This window comes from Oratosquilla oratoria, chromosome 21 (genome assembly GCF_046742065.1).
Source record: "Oratosquilla oratoria isolate Oo_2021 chromosome 21, ASM4674206v1, whole genome shotgun sequence".
In the NCBI taxonomy this organism is placed as follows: Eukaryota; Metazoa; Arthropoda; class Malacostraca; order Stomatopoda; family Squillidae; genus Oratosquilla; species Oratosquilla oratoria.
The window spans coordinates 51,617,634-51,635,091 of NC_134797.1; the positions used below are offsets into that span (position 1 = coordinate 51,617,634).

General features: G+C 36.3%; 1 protein-coding gene across 5 annotated transcripts; it reads left to right on the forward strand.

Annotated features, from left to right (window-relative positions):
- LOC143036931 (malonyl-CoA decarboxylase, mitochondrial-like) lies at positions 1-13,236 on the forward strand. Of its 5 annotated transcripts, none has more exons than XM_076204938.1 (10): positions 1-330; positions 5,737-5,877; positions 6,408-6,557; positions 6,998-7,153; positions 7,331-7,529; positions 7,983-8,071; positions 8,325-8,469; positions 8,717-8,938; positions 9,062-9,167; positions 11,182-13,236. In XM_076204938.1, exons 2-10 carry the CDS (start codon positions 5,743-5,745, stop codon positions 11,363-11,365), a joined length of 1,386 nt encoding a protein of 461 aa, XP_076061053.1. In that variant the 5' UTR covers positions 1-330; positions 5,737-5,742; the 3' UTR covers positions 11,366-13,236. The 5 variants fall into 5 exon arrangements, with proteins under 5 accessions (XP_076061053.1, XP_076061050.1, XP_076061052.1 ...); XM_076204935.1 differs by lacking the exon at positions 1-330 and adding an exon at positions 679-1,211; XM_076204937.1 differs by lacking the exon at positions 1-330 and adding an exon at positions 744-855.
- The last annotated feature ends 4,222 nt before the right edge of the window (positions 13,237-17,458 follow it).

Sequence of the window (17,458 nt, forward strand, 5' to 3'; positions counted from 1 at the left end):
GAGCCTTAACGGTAGCAGAATTTTTGCTGGTAAGCTACCGTCAAGGTTGTTACCGATAAAACCCGTAACTATCGGTAGCTGCCCACCACTACCGTCAGTACCGTCACTCAGTACCACCAAGCCGAGACGTGCTTACCGCTCTCCGAGTGTTATGGTATAGCTTATCGGTTAACGGAACCTTAACGGTAGCATAATTTTTGCCGGTAAGCTACCGTTAAGGTTGTTACCGATAAAACCGGTAACTTTACCGGTAGCTGCCCACCACTAGCGTACAGTCTTGTGCAATGTGACCATCACCAAACCATCGGGTCAATTTGGCTTTTTCCTCAGGTACTGATGTTTAACCAAATAGAATAGTATACATGCGCTATTGCAACATTCTCTCGCTTACTGCAAATAAGGGAATTTTCTTTCTTTAATGTAAGATAATAAGAAATGAAAGAAAATAAAACAGAGTAGAATAGGTGAGAATAGAATACGCTAAGACTCCAATTTGAAATCATAAACATTTTTAAAACTAAGCCTCAAGGATGGAAAAAGAGACTGGTCCACAAACGAAGTTATTTTCTTATATATTACACATTATGAATATGCAATCAGGTAAATCCCTTTACAGTCTGTAGTGCTTTCTACATTGATTGGGCAGCCTCGGACACGGTTCGAAACTCAAAAATCGAAACTTCGAAGAGCGTGCACGCAAACGCACAGTCACATAAACAACAAATGTGTTTGAGAGGACTGAGCTCGGAAAAACGAAAGACAGGATGGCCCTATACATGTTTTTTAGGAGAGTACCAGCAGAAAGCTCTCGTGTTTTATTTATAGAACCTAGTCTCGCAAGATCTACTGTGTATCGTAAGCACGGACTAGGGATTTGGCAGTGTGGCCTTGTTTCTATTGGTGAATATTCTTGTACTGTCGATCAGGAGCATCAGCTGTTATTAAGTAGAACCAGACGTATGGAAGGCCGGGCTATTTCTTCCCCAATTCCAATACATAAAACAAGGAGTCAGGTGTTTTTTCCAGCGTCACTAGGCCTCTCAACATTAAGTCCTGTTCGTGAAAGACCACTAACTCCATCCCCACTGCCATCACCTCCATCATCACCACCACCTCCAAGTTCTCCATCAGGTTTTCTACAATATACCAAAGATGCACTGCAAAAGGCAGTTAAAAAAAGAGGAAGTAAAGCTAGCAATCTCGATATTGATGTAAGTGACCAAAGTTACAAAGTAGTAGGAAAGAGACCAAATTATTAGATGTTGGTATTTGTAGCTGTAGATAAATATATTTTATAAAACCATAGCCCATAGTAGGTGGTAGTGCATATTTGTTTCTTCATTACTATATTCATTTTCTTTTACTGACTTGATAGTGGGCATGAGAATGTGTAGATGTAGGCATGATTGTACTGGAAATGAATGAAAGTATGGGTCAGTTTTTAGAAGTGCACACCGAAGCGATATAGCAATAGAAAATTTAATATTTTGTAAATTATAATACATCAATGTAATATGTTTTTCTTGGTGGAAATCAATAACAGAAAAAGTTGCTAAAAGTGATACACAAATGAATGAAGCCGCTGTGAAAGCTTGAGAAGCCATCTTTATTTTGGTAGGTGTGGAGATTGAAGAAATTAGATTATGATAAATTCATCTATTCAGATGTAACCTACCTAACCTAACCTACCTACCTACCTACTACCTACCTACCTATCTACCACCTACCTACCTACCTACCTACCTACCTACCTACCTACCTACCTACCAACCTACCCAATCTAACATGAATTTAGTAATGCAGTACTTATAATTCTAGAGGTCATTAGGGTCATTGTCATCATCTTTAACCTCCGAACCTATCTAAAGAAAGAGTCTCAAGGAGTTGCCGTGATGTCAATTGTTTGTGTATTGCTTTCAGCAATGTTTTCTGTTATTGGTTTCTACCAAGAAAAACGTATATTATGTTGATGCATTATAATTTACAAAACTAATATTTAATTTTCTAATGCTATACTGTGTAGGTGTGCACTTCTAAAAAAAATACCAAAGTTTAAGAACCATCAAGTGTAGGGTTGTGAAATGTATGCTTCAACTTGGCCATCCTCTTGTAAGGGGAAAAATGCGTTTTGGTAGATATATTTATATGCTGGGTTGAGGTGGGTTTTCCTTTCTTAGTGAAGGCATGCTGTAGAAGTATATGACTTAATTTGGCAACAGCTTGAATAAAAAGATAAGTACTGTTTGATGTGGAACAGGATTAACCTCTTCAATATGAGTCAAATTTCGTGGGTGGCGCTAGCTGCCTGATGTACGATGATGCATCACAATACTCGCATTATAAAATATAAAGTTACAGCTGTATTACTCATTCTCTTTCACTCTGAATATTAATAACCACAGAAAATATGATCAGGACAGTTCACAGAATATGGGGGTCACTCAGCTACATCTACAAAATTAATATTATCAAGAGGCTGATGCCAGTATCCTCATACACTCACTCACTCCTCATGACGCCTACATAGGTGTCATGGTATTGAAGGGGTTAAGCTCATAGTTGTAGTAGTTGGTTATCTGTGCATGTGATCTCTGTTCTCTGAAAAGTGTAAATGTTTGCACCTAGAGACAAAACTCTGCCTTTTTAGGTATTATTTCCTTTTCCCACTTGTAAGACCCTTCACTTTTTGTCACTGGTAAGAGATTTATTTCTTATGATTTTTTTTTTTTTTTTTTCAATAGGAAGTTGCAAAAGACTTATAATAGCCCTAATGTTGATGGCAAAATACAAATCATTTTATATGGAAGATGGGAGTGGAGGTGCCCAAAAAGCATGGGAATGGAGGATAGATAATTATTGGTTTTCAGAACATAAAGAATTTGTCAAGAATATAGCATCCCTAAAAATAGTTTCACAAATTCATGACTGTGTATAATCTAAGGTAGTTGTGTGCCTTGTATGCAGGAGCACATAAATTTGCCCCTTTTCAGACTTGTTAGGAATGCAGCCATATCAGTTGGCACCTGTTCCTGTGATCATGCTTGGAATCTTATTTGGGTCCATTTGGTGTCATGGGCATTCAGAGGGTGGTGGGGGCAAGTGGGGCGCAGTTTGCTATCCACTGAAAATTTTGTGCATGTATTACTAGATAAGGATAAAAGGGCTTATAATGGTTGTGAAGTGAGGAAGAGATTTGTGAGAAGGGTGAAACCTTTCTATCTCTAAGTGGCGTGCCTCCTCTCCTTCTGTCACTCTCATGTATAAGTTGCACATTTTGAGGAGTCTTTGGCCTAACCACTACTCATTGGATAATCAACCCGTGGAATGCCACTTTACTCATAGTCATTTTACTACATTTTGTAAATGAAGCAGCAGAGCTATAAGCCCTGGAAATAGTATGTGTCAGTGTTCATACCTCCCCACAAGAAACCTTCTCATGGTGGCAACAATGTTCTTAATAACATCAAGTGGCTTGCTGATATATTGTATAAATGTCAACAGTTGTTCAAGCAACCAGTTGTGCAGATTATGTACTTTATTATGTGAACATTTTTTAAACATGTACCGGTTCAAATTAAAAAGAAAGAAAATATAAAGTCTGTGAAAAGAGACCTTGAAGATAAATGATAAGTTTACTACCAGTGATTGTTGTCAGTGTTCTGGAAGATGCATTGTTACTAGAAAGGAACAAGAGGCTACAAATGATGATGATAATGATAATAATATTGATGTTAATGTTGATAGCCTAAGGTCACAGATTTTATGATATGTTGTACTGTATTAAATTATTGCTCAATTTAGTAGTTTTAAGTAACCCCTCTGCCTGCTATAAACATTTCCATTCATAATAATGATGTTATTAGTAGTGATATTATTAAGTTGAAAATATATTTACATTCATACATATCTCAAATTTGATATATGAGTACCCATCTAACATAGTTAATAGTTCCACTCTTGATGCTTGTAGAAATAGGATCACTGATCACTACCTCCCTTTCCTCAAACCTAATCCCAGTCCTGCCCCTAATTCTGATCCCACCCTTAACCCTAATCCTGACTATTTTCCTAGTCCAAATCCTCCACAAATGGGGTGCATGGCATATGTCCTACCTTAAGCCAGGGTGAGACAATTGGGTAATTTTGTGATATAGCAAAAAAAAAAATTATATATTTTGTTAATTATGATACATCGGTGTAATATGTTTTTCTTGGCGGAAATAAATAACAGAAAAAGTTGCTAAAAGCAATTCACTAACAGAGCTCCAATGAGTGCATGAGTGGCTATCTTAGATGCAGAGGTTGAAGAAATTAAAGAATGATAAATTCGTCTAACCTAACCTACCTCACCTGCATTTACTAATGGAGTACCTGTAATTCAGTTATCAAGGTATTTGTTGTCATTGGGGATGTTGATGGCCAGTTTTGTCATCTGATCGGACTGCAGGGTGTAGAGGAGTTTCATAGCTTGAAGAAAAGCTTGCAACTCAGCTCTGTAGTACTGTTTTGAGAATATGTAATGTGATGAGATCACTGGAGTGAGAGAACACCCGGTACACAAGGTCAGCACCATTGTCACACTGACATTGATGAAACTGCATGGCATCTCGAACCTATCGTCACAGCTCCATTCGATAGTGTATTTTTTTTGTCATTCATTACTGCCAAGAAAAACATACATTGATGTATTAAAGTTTACAAAACCAGTATTTAATTATCCATTGCAATATTACGTAGGTGTGCACTTCTAAAAAAAAAAAGTACTGACAAATGTGGGAATAGTTTAATTTTTCTTTCAGTGTCATGCTCTATTGCCAGGTGGTGTATGTGCCATGCACCCTCTAAAGGACTTGTTTTTCCTAGGCTGGGAGATTAAGCAAGGAGTGGCTCAGGCACTATAGACTTGATTAATACCAAACCATACCACTTCTCTGAACCTTGCGAACCAAAGCCCCAAACTTCTTTCCCATTCGTTCTCTTTCACACCTCTTGTAATTGCTCACCCCTATGCCTCATATTATCCCTAATACTGATGCCCAATCCTCAAACTATCCTTTCCCAAATATACAACCCTCAACCTCCTCTCCCCCCTTTTTTAAAAACTAATAGTCTTGTGGCAAGGGCAAGTGATGGTGGGGGCAGAGGATGAAGATCCCTGGAAGCCCATATATGTCACAAACCCCACACATAGTGACATGGATAAAATCAGTAGCTTGGTGCTGGGACTGAGGTGGTAGTACTATTTGGTAGTTGTCTATGTGACTGAGCAGCCCTTTTTAGGAGCCACTCTGCTCACCCCACAAGGGGAAGGGACTAGAAATGGTGCCCTAAACGTGGTCTACTTCAAATTGTCCTGACTGGGTCACCTCCAGTTGCGGTCAAGAACAGGAAAATATGAAAACAAACAGTGAAATGAGAGAGCAGCAGCTCTCCCAAAGCCAAGAAAGGCTAGTTGGTGAAACTCAAGGCAATAAATTGTTACTCACAGAGATCTGTAATAGAATCTGAGAACATTTGCTAGCTACTAGGGAACTGTTGGTTTCCTGTTAATAGAACTCCAGGCAACAAATTTAGGCCATATATATTTAGTTATACATGTTAATAGATCTAGTATTCTGGAGGATGTCACCAATTGCTTTCATTCCAAATATGGAACAAGTATAAATACATGTAAACCTTGATTTGCACTAAACCATGTACTGCATCAATGATAATTTATTTACTGTTACACTTCAGGAAGACATGAGGGACATGTGTTATTACTACAATCAGTTATCCATTGGTGAAAAATCAGAATTTCTTTTGCATCTTGCAAAGAATCTTGGAACAAATCATGACCAAGTGAAAGAACTGGCACAGAGTATTCCAAGGGCAAATGTGAGTATTTTAACATTTTATCCTATAAATGCTTTTTTTTTTAATTTTATTATATTTTGAATTATTTTTTTATGAAACCAGCTCCTAATGTACCTTTTTCTTGAACAGAAATTAAATTATATGAGTGGGTAATTTCTTAGTTATTTTTCATGTAGTTTTTAAATCTTTAACTTAATTGTATAGTAATGTGCTCAGTAAACTTTATTCTGGCCAATGTAATCCAGTTTTATTCAACTTTTGAGTGGATGCAGGGGGTCACCATATAATGTAGGAGTGGGGGATAAGCCAGCTCTTGCTGATGGACCCTACTGTGGAAATGCTGTGTCTTGCTTCATTGCCTTAGATCTGAGTGGTGTGGCAGGGGACGGGGATGACTTCACCCTTGAGATGCTAAGATGGAAGGAGTGACGAATTGGTATTGGATGGTTGCAGGGTAGGTGCATGCTTTGATTCAGCCATCCCATTTATAAGGAGGAAAGTCCTTTTGGTGTGTGTGTGTGTGTGTGTTTGCATATAGTCTTCTTCCCCAGGAAGGTGATCCAGATGAAGCCACAGCCATATTACGATGGGAGGACCGATTACGTCAGGCCCTGCAACCCTCATTCCACTGGGTCACCATGCAGATATCAAGGTTATCTGGAGGGGTCAAGTTCCTTGTGGACCTTAGAGAGCATATCCTGGTAATTTGTTTCTAAACCTTAGAAAGTTTTCTTCAGTTCCACAAATATTATAGCCTATTTGTTTTTAACTTAGTGGAGATTTACTAGTGAACAAAAATAACCAATTGCATTAATTGTATTGTTGAAAAAATCATATGAAAGATCATGTGACAGATAACTTTTCTGTAGTTTGTAAGCTCCACATTGGCTGATGATATTTTATTCAGTTTGATGATGTCCCCTGGACTGAAAGGAGTTTTGTTCAGTCTTAACCATATTCCTTACAGTAGTTTCTTTTGGCTGAACAAAGTCATGAAGCATACACCAGTTTTAGGTCTATATCTAAGTCTCTTTTTTTTCATAAAATTCATTGGATACATCATTATATGAATATATTATATCCAACATTCATTATTTTGATCACAATTCTTACCTAATTACTGATATAATTGATTTCACAGGTTACACTATATGGGCTCAGCAGTGACAGTGAAAACCAAGCAGCCCTCAAAACATTGGATGTGACACTTCGGGAACTATTGTCCCTTTGGTTTACTGTGGGCCTTCTCAGTCTTCAGCGCATCACATGGGAGTCTTCTTGTGATATGTTACAAAAGGTGGGATTTGAATATTTGCTGTATTTTCAGGGTAATATTAAATTTGTAATCAGATTCTGAAAAGTGGCTCAACGAAATGTGAATTTTTTCAGAATGTCATTACTGGAATGAATTTAGTCATATGTCGGTTTCCTGTTAGTTTTTATTTTTGTTATTCAATCTTATACTTCTTCTTAGGTGTCAGAATATGAAGCTGTTCATCCTGTAAGAAATTGGACAGATCTGAAGAGGCGAGTGGGCAATTATAGAAGATGTTTTGTATTTACTCATTCATGTATGCCAAGTGAGCCTTTGGTAGTGCTTCATACTTTTCTTACTAATGAGATTTCAAGATCTATGAACAAAATTGTCCAAAATCCAAGATATTCCTCAGAAGGTATGTTGACTTTGTTTACAAATGTTGGATCATATGGCTAAGGTTAGAGTAGGATGTGTAGATTAGAGTCTGAGGTCTCACAGGATGAGGACCCTTGTGCCCATGAATAAACATAGAATTTTTAAAAAAGCACTGAAAAAGGACAATTTATGACCTGACCAATTACATGCATGATGCATGCTTGATAGCCTGCATAGGATGGATTTTGTTTTTATTTATTTTATTTATTTATTTATTGTTTATGCCAGGGTAATGGGCAGGGGATAAGAAATGGAATGGAGTGGGTATGTGCCTTTGATTTGGCAACCTCCCTTATAAGGGGGAAAAAGTTCTTGGTATATAGATAGAAGTTATATCCATAATGTTTAGGTGGCAGAATATATTAATTTTGTTGAGTAATAGCATATCCAATATACTGTTATTATAAAAGTTGCTTTTTCTGCTTTAATGTAGAAGAAAACAGTATGGCAGCTGGAGAGGATCCGTCCACCATCACCACAGCAATCTTCTATTCAATAACGTCAACACAGAAAGGCCTTCAGGTATCCATACAGATTTAGTACATGATTCATGTCAATTTTATTTTATGTATTATTTTCATTTTAAGTTTGTTGTTTATGTTTATAACTTTGCGAGTAGAGCCCTCCCACTCCTTTTTTTTTTTATCCAGTTAGCTCTTGCTCTCAAAGCAAGGTGACTAGACATGGGAGAGGTGTCCCACAGTTTGAATAAGATTATTTGATTTATTGATTGAAAGGTTAACCCAGATGGATACTCATGTCAAGATCCCCACAGGGAATTGAACTGGGTCACTACCTCATAAAACGTGTTGTGAGAGAATTGCAGGCAGAGCTTCCTAAGATTAGCCAGTTTTCAAGTCTATCTCCTATACCTGGATATACCAAATGGCTGATAGGGTCCTTAGTAAAAGCCCAAAGAGGTTTGTATGCTTTGTTTATATTATGCATTATGTTTATGATTCCATTACTATAGATCAGAAGTGATTTTCATATTGCAGCATTATTTGATACAGAAGTTGGTGTTACAATAAAAATGTTGTGTTTATGATTTTGAATATTTGATAATATATTTTGGAATGGCTGGCCACCCCTTTTGTAAGGTGGAAAGGGCCTTATGGTTATGTAAATTTTGGTATTCAAATCTTTGTTCTTTTGTTTGTGTTACAGGAGAAATAAAGCTTTTTACAGATTGTGAAGTAGAGGATTTACAGAAATTATTTAGCGTACATTCAGAATACGAAGTATATGAAAAACTAAGGAAGAGCTTAGGAAATAATGGATGGAGTGATGATGAATCTCTTGTGAAAGCTTTAGAAGAACCTCTTATGCGGCTGTGTTCCCATTATTTGTATAATGAGAAGAGAAGAGGATTTGCATTTGATAGTGTTGGTAAGAGTACCATTCTTTTCCTGAGTTCAAAGTTAGGTTTTTCTCTTCTCATTTATTAGTAGTACTTGATTGCAGTAAAATAGATTTGATGTGGTAGTACTGAATGAGTTTTTGAATTTTCAGCCAACTTCCATTTGAAAAATGGAGCAGTAATGTGGAGAATTAATTGGAAAGCAGATTGGTCTCCACGTGGTCTTGGTAATTCCTGTGGTATTATGGTCAATTACAGGTATGTACCTGTGCTGCAGGTTGGTTGTATTCTTATTATATACATAAACTGCAGTGAATGGGACAAAAAAGATCCTAGCCATTACAGGGACAGCATTGATTGAATTTTAGCACCAGTTCAGTGTAATAACCATTGAAGTAACTCACTAATCATCATGTACTTATTCATTTGTATCCCAGTATGCTTGAAATCATCTTTTGTCCCCTCATGCAAAAAATAAAGACTGGGAGAAATGGTTAAGGTAAACACCATATGGGGAAGATTTAAAGTGTCACTTGTCGACAAAATGGTCAGAGTAGATATCATGTGAGGATGAGACTTTTATTAAGAATATTTTTGATAAAGCTTTCATCCTCGTATGGTGTCTACTCTGATAATTTTATCAGCAATTGTCATTTTAAACCACAGGGAGAAGTTTATCTAAATCACAGGGAGAAGTCACCTTGGCTGCATCAAATTTTTATCCATACACAACCATCTTATTCTCACACCTATCCCCTCCTTCCTCCCTTCCCTACTCAATACATTCCCCATTTGCTCAGAGGCCCTTTCACCCTATCCATCCATCTCGCTCTCAGTCTTACCCTCAAGTTACAAAGGATTACAAAGGCGGAGCATACCGACAGGAGACCTTTTGATCCATATCTAGGTCGGATGCGAAAAAAAAATCATATTAATAATAAAATAATAAATAAAAACTATAATAATGTAAATAACAAATAAAATACATAAATAAATGCATAGGTATAGTTAAATAATAAACAAACAGGTAAATAGTAAATAATAATAAATTGACATATAACTAATACATACATACATACATATACCAAGGCTTTTTCCCCCTTCCAAGGGAGGTAGCCAAAAAGGGAAAGGCATAAAAACACTCCCACCCATTTCATCCCTAAATACACTCCACACCCCTCCCTCCCTCCCTCTCATCTGAGCACCTCCTGGATGACGGGTCATCCCTGCACCCTGCCCACCGCCCTGGGTCCCTCCGTTATGCTGTCCCCCAACCCCTTGTTGTTGTCCTGTACCATTTCTCTGAGTATTCTCTTTCTGTGATGGTGGAATTCCCTGTGGTGGGGGAAAAGAATACTGCCACCAAGTATCCCACTTGGATCGTAAGAGGCGAGAAGAAAGGGACGGGGAGAGGGACTAGGCATCCTTCTCCCTGTAGCCCCACGGGGCATATATCCTAAAAAGAATATAACTAATAATAAATGAAAATCAGACAGACAAAAGATAACAAAACAAAAACAAATAATATAAGATAAATTATAATCATTACAGCATCTTACTTAGATATTTATCTAAATGATTCTTAAAGCTTCGAACTGAACTACATTGCACTACCTGTGCAGGAAGTTTATTCCATTCATTAACTACACAGTTGGCAAAGTTGTTTCTACCCACTTCCAAATTGAATCTATTTCCGGACAGTTTGAGAGCATTGTTTCTTGTCTGATTCTCATTCAATGTAAAAATTTTGTTACTTTTGATGTTGTCAATTCCCTTTAAAATCTTAAAGACCTGTATCAAGTCACCTCTGAGTCTATGCTTTTTTAGGGAAAACAGATTCATATGTTTTAGTCGATTTTCGTATGATTTATTTTTTATATTTGGAATCAGTTTTGTGGCTCGCCGTTGTACTTTTTACAGTCTGTCAATGTCTTTAATGAGATTCGGTGACCATACGGAAACAGCATATTCCAAATGTGGACGAACTAACGATTTATATAGCTTGTTAATGAGTGATGGACTTTTGAAACCAAAAGATCGCGCAATCAGTCCCAGAATCTTATTTGCTTTCTCAGAGGCTGAAATACACTGCTTGGATGATTTGAGGTCGTTACTGATAATTACGCCGAGATCTTTTTCACTATCCACTTTTGTTAACGAATTTCCAAATAACTTGTAATCACCCCATCCACCTCTGCTTTCCACACTCATTTGCTAATCTTTCCTCTCTCATTGTGGGTATTAACTTCTTTTCCATTATCTGAAATTTCAGATACTTTTTAGAAGATTGTGATACCAACACAAAGAAATATTTGGAAAATGCAAAGATTAATGCTTCTGACCCAGTAGTACTTTTGGCCAGAAAAGGAGGGGAAATTATAAGAGGATCAACAAGTACCTCTCCATCTTCACCTCCTCCTCCAGTCATTACAATCACACCAGATTCGAAGATGTGATAGTGTTCAGGGATGTCCTTGGTTAGATACTTAATTTTGTGAGTTAAGTAAGAATAGATTTTCTTCAGAACATGGTGTCTTGCACTGTAGCACTGATCCAATCCAGACATTCTACAGTCTTTTTTACTGAATGACGTGTAAATAGAGCTGGTGGCCGTATGTGGTTTCATGGTGGCTGTGGATTTCCTGTAAGAGAGAAATCAAGCATTGGACAGTGTGATTGATCAACAGGTCAGTGCCAAATGATTTAAGGCAATTTAGGGGTTCCCCCAAAAGGGCTACACTCTTTTATTGTCATTGATCCCTTAAACATGATGAAATTGCATTAACAATCATCAGGTGATTTCATCTAGGAGGTGCTGTTTGGTCCCAGGACTAAAGGGATTAACTCCTTCATTCAGTGCGTCTTCTTATAACTGAATAAAATCAGTTAATATTAGCCATAGCAAAAATTTGGAAGAATGATCTGATTAAATTAGTTTAGCAGCCTCACTTCAAAAGCCATTCAGAATGGAATATAGTGCCTATAATTAAAAAAAATTATTCAATTAGTAGTGAAAGGATTACTCATGTGTATTGATCAAGACATGCAACATTAAGTTGTCTTGCATGCATATTCTGTATGCACCCCTTTGTCTTTGTGAAAATGAATATGTATTAGTTTTGTTGAATTACTGAAAATTATAGTTGCATAATTCAGTATGATACACTAATATACATTTTTTAGTTTAAGACAGGGTGGTTGAATTCTTTGAATATATTACACACATGCCCACCTGCAGCTACCACACTGATCTGTGACCTGTGCAGTGTTGTCACTCATGGCTGTCTTGCTAAAGCCTAGAAATTTGTACAATGTATTAATTTAACAACCATATCAGTAATACTGGATTGTAGAGCCATAATATTATGATAAATAGTAGTGTGAGTACATGGTAATAGAAAATTGGGTTTCATAGTTGTGGACTGGATAGAGTGCACATTATATTATCATTCAAAATAATGATTTTGTTTGTTTATATGATAGAAATAATTTTGAATGCATTCTCCCTAACATTGGTTATATGGAGTGGGCTTTTTTAATCATACTTTAAGTGAAAAGACAATGAAAATGGGTATTATGCATATGTATATATGTTCATAAATATTTGCAATTGTGTACATATTTTGTATAGTACTTGCACATGCACATACTACCTAATAACTGTTGAACTTGACCAAGTAGTACTTCACTGACAAAGTGGAATATTTTTGTTTGCTTGTCTGTCAACTTGAGTTTAACTCATCTTCATATCATGAAAGTGAAGTTGTCACGTTTATGTCCATCTTTCCATATTGTGGATCTCTTTGCCAAAAAATGGACATAAATATTTTATACTGTTAATAAGTCAATTGATGTGCTGTCTTCTTAAACAACAGAGACAAGCGCACACTTTGACTCAGGCATGTCATTCTTTGTGTATTTATTCAAGATGTACAAGTTAAACATTTGAACTAGTCTAGAAGTTGTGATAAAATGAAACTATTTTTCTCATTTACAGTAAATAATGGTTGAATGGGAACTGTATATGTACTGTACGATTCTCTTAACTGCATCTTCTTTATTTTCCTTGAAAGAAAGTTGGGTTTATTTATTTTTATTTTTATTTTTTTTAATGAGATCTTGCCACTCAAGTGGCATTGCATGAATGGTATTCTTACTTTAAGAATGGTAAGATTTTGGATTTGTCAGTTGGTGCACAAAGTAGGGTTTTCACAGCATTGCAGTAATACCCTAAAATTGGTGTATAGAGAATCATATGATTTTTTTTTTATAAGAATTTGTTAACTGTTATTGCTATCAAGGGCAAATATGAATTATATTGAAACTCTTAGGAATAATTTTATTAACCTTGTCAAATAATACATGGCATTTCAGTCTTTCTGTTAGTATCCATAATTGTTATATATATATATATATATATATATATATATATAATATATATATATATATATATATATATATATTATATATATATGTTGTACGACACTGAATGGGTCCCAGTGTTTAGAGATACGTTTTATCAACCACAATGCACTTTAATTCTAAGCCGTATAGGCGCATGCAGAAATTGTAACGAGGGACGCCCAAGGACTCGAACCCTTGCGGCGAGAACGTTACAAGTGCCGAGTGACTCGTTACAATTTCTGCATGCGCCTATATGGCTTAGAATTAAAGTGCATTGTTGTTGATAAAACAAAAATATATATATATATACATATATATATATATACATATATATATATATATATATATATACATATATATGTATATATATACACATATATATATATATATATATATATATGTATATATATATGTATATATATACATATGTATAATATATATATGATATATATACATACATATATATATATATACATATATACATATATATATATATATATATATATATATAATACATTTACATATACATATGCATATATATTATATATATATATATACATACATGTTATATATATACATATATATATATATATATATATATATATGTGTGTGTATATATATACATAATATACATATATATACACATATATATATATTATATCTATATATATATAGATATATATATACACATATATATAAATATATACATTATATATATATATATATATACATATATATATATAAATATATAAGGAAGGGTAGTGCGTGGTGGAATGAGGAAGCAAATAAGGTTGTAGAAGAGAAGAAGCGAGTATTCACAGATTGGTTACAAAATAGAATGAGAGAATCATATGAGAGGTACAAAGAAAAGAGAAGTAAAGTATAAGATGGAGGCAAAGAGGAGAGCAGATGTGAAATGGGGTAAGAGTATGAAAAAAAGAATTAAAGTAATAAAATGATGCTTTGGAAAGAAACAGAGGAAGAGGAGGCAAATCAAGTAGAGAAGAAAAGGTAAAGGGTGCAGATGGAGAGATGATAATGGAAGAGACAGCAGTAAGAGGAAGATGGTCAGAGTATTTTAGGGAGTTGCTAAATGTGAAGGAGGATAGGGAGGGAAAGATAGTTGCAGTGGGAAGCACTAAGAAAATGACAGTAATGAGTGAGGAGAAATAAGGAAGGATGAGATGAAGGCAGCTGTTAAGATGAGAGCAGGTAAGGCACCTGGGTTGGAAGCGTGTCATGCAGAATGTCTAAAAAAAAAAGGAGGTACAATGATGGTGGACTGTCTGGTGAGGTTATTTAATGTTTGTTTAAGAGAGGGTAGAGTGTCAGAGGACTGGAGGAGTGCCTGTATAGTTCCACTTTACAAGGGAAAAGGGGATCTGTGTTGATCAAGACATGCCTTTGAGAAATATGCACTGTACAAATCAGTGGAAAGGACTTTCCTGTGTGGGTCATTGTATGCCTTTTCGGATCACCCATTTATGAGAAAGCTGTAATGTAGAGGTCGCATTTAAAAAGACATTTATGTGGGTCATCACATGACTTTTGAGACCACCCTTTCGTGAGAAAGCTGCAGCACAGAAATTGCACTGTGATGTTGTCGTGAGGCCACATATCACCTTAGCCGCTGTTCTTCATTCTTCCTGATTCTTCGTCATAGGACCCGATGACAAAGGCTCTTCTAGCTAGTTTTTCACTAATAATGCCTGCCAACCCTGCAATCCTACCTTACCTAATTATTCTCTATATTTTTTTCCATTGCACTTTTCTCACTAACTCCTTTCTTTCCCCTTGTTCACTTGACACTGACATGCCCCCCCCCCTTGGCTGATGCCCATTCAACCCCTTCTACAGGGTGACCTCTGACCCCATGCTAGGGGTGACAACTGCACACCCGTACTTGCACCACATTCATACCCCCCCTTGATCTCGAGATTGATCTATTCTTTATCTTCTCCATCTCCTCTGCTTCCTACTTCATAGTCCTGCATCCATTCTGGAGGATGTCTAATATGCTGTAGTTGTTGAGGCACCTCTCCTCTATCCACTACCACATTGTAACTCTTCATTGTTTTCTTCGCTATCTACTACATGATGAAGATCCAGGATATATCATGGCACTCCCTCGACAGAGATGTTGTTCTGTGAATTTACCTCCGTTACGACACCCCTTGTCCACTGTGAGATGCACTTACTATCCCTTGGCTTCACCCATACCTCCTCCCTGACCTGTACTGAAACAGAGCCTTCTTTAGCACTGGCCGGTAGCACTGGCGCTACTTTGGGATGCTGCCATCTATATTTGAATATGGCTCTTTGTGGAACTGAGTCTTCACCTTGGCCTGACCAAGCAGACATATTATACCAGAAAACTGCCTCCATGGGTAGTATTATTTTCCTTTTGGCAATGAACTTGATAGTGTGATGGTGTTCTATTATTCCATTCCCATTCCCATTATTATATTTATTAGTTGGCAATTCCACAGCTTCTTCACATGAATTTGCAGGTAAGCCACCCCATAGATCTACAGTCATGGACTTGCCACTCATCTAGGTAAAAATACACACACACACACACACAAGGTTTTAAACAGAGAAAATATGTGGAGAGTGACAGGATACAAGGGTAGGTTTAACATCTAAGGTGGCTTGAATTCATGTGATCTGGTTGGACTGGCTCTCCTTGAGGAATGCGCCGCATTAAATGGGACCTTTTGCAGTGAGCGATTTGATACCAGACACAGCCAGATTTTGTAATTCTTGCCAGAAAATAAATATTTTTTTGGGCAAGTATTATAAGCTTACAGAGGTGTATCGTTGTACATTATTGTGTCTGAAATTTAAGTCAATTAATTTCATGATTGCAAACGGCATATAGCATTGTTTGAGCCTCTATTTATAATTACAGATGATATTCGTAAAACAGCCTATAATTGTATCAAGCCAAGCAATTTGTCATTTTCTACCGACTTCAATGGACGTATACTGATATATACTTTCATTTGAATGCACCAAGCAATAGGCAAATCCATGTAATGTATAGAAAATATAATTTTGCATCAAAGACTTAATTTTTCCGGTACAATTATTAACCCTCGGCTTTTTTAATCTGATGTGCAGTCTGCCACGGTACACGTAAAATTAGTCCTATTTGTTTGAAAATAGCTCCCAGCAGATCTAAGAGGCTATTGTTTACACAAACGTCGCACACTTCAGTATACTCGTACGTCCGCCACCACTGTTGTTATCTTTTATCTCACTGATTATCTTCATATAAAGGACGTTACAGTGATATCCATTATTTTTCAACACTCTCAGATAAAATGCACAAAATGAAATCAACATCCTCTTATTTTTACTGCTCATACTTACTTCAATAAAAATAATTACCTATTTTTAGTTTTATCTTATAATTAAATTACAAAGCCTTATCACACACCAGTAAGTAAAAATTATAACATTAAGAGTCATGTTTTTAATTTTAAATACACTTATGCAGAAATTTATGTTGTATTTTTTTTTTAAATATCGGTTTCCAAATTAGTTAAGTCACCCCTTTGCTACGTGAAATCCGAGACAATTGAAAATTCTAGCGCTAATAGGAATCTGCGAGCCTGACTGCGAAAGGTCTCATTTCTATTTTAATCTTTGCTGCGTGGAACGTTTCTGACTTTGAGAGTATTATCACCTATTGTTCTATCCTGTTTTTTTTGTGTGTGCAGTTATTGGTGGCTATTTACAGTGCTTCTATATTTTTCCACTGTCTCTTACTAAAATTATTGTGTAGGATGCTTGCTTGGTTCCGTCTTCTATTGAAATGTCCTCTTCTCGTCCACGTGGTTTACGATTGCGCTGGTGCTGCGGTGATATCTGACCTTTCCTGTATGTTCTTATGATGAACCTCTGCAAGTTTCTCCAATATAGGCACTCGCAACTTGAGCACGGAATTCTATACGCTAATTCTTCCGGTTTTCTTAATTTCCATCTTTGGTTGAATGAAGTAATAAATTTTCTTACATGGGTCACACGAGATGCGAATATTTGTGTCTGAGTTCTCTATACTGCATTTTATTTTGGTCCTTGTTATTAGCGCACAGCCCTTGCACCACGTGTATTAAGCCTGACATTTTTTTTTTTTTGCA

Excerpts from the sequence above, each read along its gene's own strand:
- LOC143036931 (XM_076204935.1), top strand. The coding sequence starts at position 765 with ATGGCCCTATACATGTTTTTTAGGAGAGTACCAGCAGAAAGCTCTCGT. Across the intron at positions 1,212-5,736 it reads CTAGCAATCTCGATATTGAT|GAAGACATGAGGGACATGTG; the intron begins GTAAGTGACCAA and ends GTTACACTTCAG. Across the intron at positions 7,154-7,330 it reads CTTGTGATATGTTACAAAAG|GTGTCAGAATATGAAGCTGT; the intron begins GTGGGATTTGAA and ends ACTTCTTCTTAG.